At 42.1% G+C, this 2729-nt stretch overlaps 1 protein-coding gene across 1 annotated transcript in view; it reads right to left on the minus strand.

The window, feature by feature from the left end:
- IQUB (IQ motif and ubiquitin domain containing) overlaps positions 1–2556 on the minus strand; it is a gene marked incomplete at both ends in the record, with an annotated part of 15604 nt that extends 13048 nt beyond the window's left edge. The window contains 5 exon segments of the mRNA XM_010138661.1: positions 1–161; positions 265–426; positions 1801–1883; positions 1885–2286; positions 2453–2556. Coding sequence (XP_010136963.1) covers positions 1–161; positions 265–426; positions 1801–1883; positions 1885–2286; positions 2453–2556 — 912 coding nt within the window.
- Between the last annotated feature and the right edge of the window lie 173 nt (positions 2557–2729).

A 2729-nucleotide genomic window follows, 5' to 3' on the forward strand; every position in this document is an offset into this window, starting at 1 on the left:
AAATACTTGAATTCCTTTGTTGGGTCGCTTTTTCGGTATTGTTTGTGATCCTGCGTTATGAAATTCCACTCCTGTTATCCTGTTTTTAAATCCACCCAGAAATGGTTTCTGATAGGTAGGTCTTTCAATTTTTACAACTACGTCTTGGAATAAATCAGAATCTGTGAAAATGGAAGTTCCAAGATAGAAATATTGTTTCTTTTAGTAACAGATTGAGATTAGAGCACCATTATATATAGATACACTTTTAAAAACAGCACTTACCTGTTTGTACTCTGACAGTTATGACATCGGGCATGTGGTAATCTTGTTGAACTGCTTTCCCAGGAAAACATTCTTGATCAAGATTTAACTTCTGAGAGTGAATAGTTTCACCAAAGTTAGCCCTAGTCCTCCTAAGAGCTTCATCATTCTCAACCATGCTTCCTAAAAATAAAGCCAAAATTAATTCCTAAAATGCTTCTCAAAGCAAACATATAAATAAAACAACTCAAGTTTACCCTGTGATGATTTTATTGAGACACTGCAACACAGAATAATCATAGATTTTTGAGCTGGAAAGACAGTCTACTTGAAAGCTGAAACTATTATCAAACACTTTTTAAGGCGTTATCCAGTGTAATCCTGTCACCACATTAAAAAGTCATTCATACTATGATTTTCAAAAAGTTACAGTGTTTTATTTCAAATGCATAATTTTAAATCAAACTCACCCATTTATACAGTGAATTTTTACTGAAAAATCTTACCTGAACCTGCTCCAATTTAGACCTGATCTAAGCTGGCTGAATCACTGTAGTCTTTCACACTACACTTACAGAATCATGTAGGTTGGAAAAGTCCTTCGAGATCATTGAGTCCAACTGTTAGCCCAGCACGGCCAAGTCCACTAAACCATGTCTCTCAGCACCACATCTACAGGTCCTTTATATACCTCCAGGGATGGGGACTCAACTGCTTCCCTGGGCAGCCTGTTCCAGTGCTTGACCATGCTTCCAGTGAAGAAATTTTTCCTGATGTCCAATCAAACTTGATATAGTGTTTATTCAAAGACTACATTCTGAATCGGCTCTACTTAACTCAAACCTCCAGAAATTACTTCTTTTTGATGTAGAGAGGAGTCTGTCTGGTTTTGGTACAGCGCCCTTCCCAGGAAGCAATCACCAGCTACTCAAAACAAGAGCATCTGAATGCAGCCCACCCAAGAGGAAAGCGGTCAGCAGGTCCATACTCCAAAGGGCCACTCACTGCACTCATCTGCTGAACGGGATGTGCTACTGTCTGCTCTGAGGACCTAAGAAAACAGGGCACTGAATCGGGGAGAGGAAGTACAAGAAGACACCCAAAAGGCAGGGGATCAAGTGCGGGAAATGATGGAGCATCTCAGAGACTGCAGGAGAAAGGCTGGGTAACTGAAGGGTGGCAGGTAAGCGACATGGGAATCTAAGAGATGTAAAATAGTGACGTGTCTGCTGTGGTCTAGTCTGAGCCATTAGTAGCCCACGTACTCGTGTGAATTATGCACTGCTGGTTTTCAAATTCATGTATGAAACACATATGCTCACACACATATCTGGAAATAAAGATCACTCTATAAAATGCCGTATCAGTCTATAAATTGCTACTGCAAACTGAGATAAAGAATATATTCCTCACCTCTTCAAGCACGTTTTATGAGAATTTAAAAAGTCATTCAAGACCAAATACCAGCAGATGTGAACAGAATGAGGGTGTGGGGGGTGCAAGAAGCCATAAAGTTGAAGAAAAAACCCAACTCTTTAAAGCCTTAAACTTCTTTACCTATTACTGTCTCACTTGCCATATTCTCTGACAGTACTGACTTTTGAGATGCTTGTTCTTCCCTTTCTGGATTTCTTAATTCAAGTAGAGTAATTCTCATTAGTAACAGGAGGTGTGCTCTCAGACGATGCGCTGAATGGGGCATCTGGCTCAAACACACCTTGCTCGTTATTTCCAGTCACTTGTTGATTGCCCAGTCCTCCGCTGGGTGATTCCCACTGTGCTAAACTGGACTGCTCCTGCTCCTTCAGAGCTGCCTGCTCCAGAGACGACTGCTGCTCGCAGCCCTCCTCTGACTGTACAGAACCTACAGCTTCTGCCGACAGAGGCTTCTCAGCTGGCTCCCCATTCCTGGCCTCTCCGACTGTTCTTCCTCCTGAGGACGCAGATGGCTGCTCTGCACCCGACCTTTCCATTATAACTTCAAAGCAACTATCCGATGAATCTTCCACTTCCTGCAGTATCAGTTGCACATTTTTAACCTTTCTGCAAGAACAATCACAGTATCTGTTTAAAATTGCATACTAGCTCATTTCTATTACCAAACACACGGGTGATTTAAAATCCTGACAAGCTGTTTCCCAAATAGACTATTTGGGATAGCACGCAGTCTTTGCTTCCACCAAATGCGGAACATTTAGTATCTTCTCACTGGTCTTTAGCAGTAATAACAGTGCACAGCATTGCCAGCAGGCGGTCAGCATAACTCTCATGTAAAGAATACATACAGACAAATTCATTACCTAGAGAAGTGCTCTATAACACAAAGAATTTACAGGTTGTACTAAGCAGAGACAGCACCCCTCAAAGGTTTTCGGCGCTGCTGCTGAAATGACATGGCCCGCAAGAACCCAAATCTTACATTCACGGCAAAAAGCCCAACAACCACCTGGAAGAAGCTCCCGGACGGAGCCCAACGGTTCCCTACG

Source organism: Buceros rhinoceros, unplaced genomic scaffold (genome assembly GCF_000710305.1).
Source record: "Buceros rhinoceros silvestris isolate BGI_N320 unplaced genomic scaffold, ASM71030v1 scaffold37126, whole genome shotgun sequence".
In the NCBI taxonomy this organism is placed as follows: Eukaryota; Metazoa; Chordata; class Aves; order Bucerotiformes; family Bucerotidae; genus Buceros; species Buceros rhinoceros.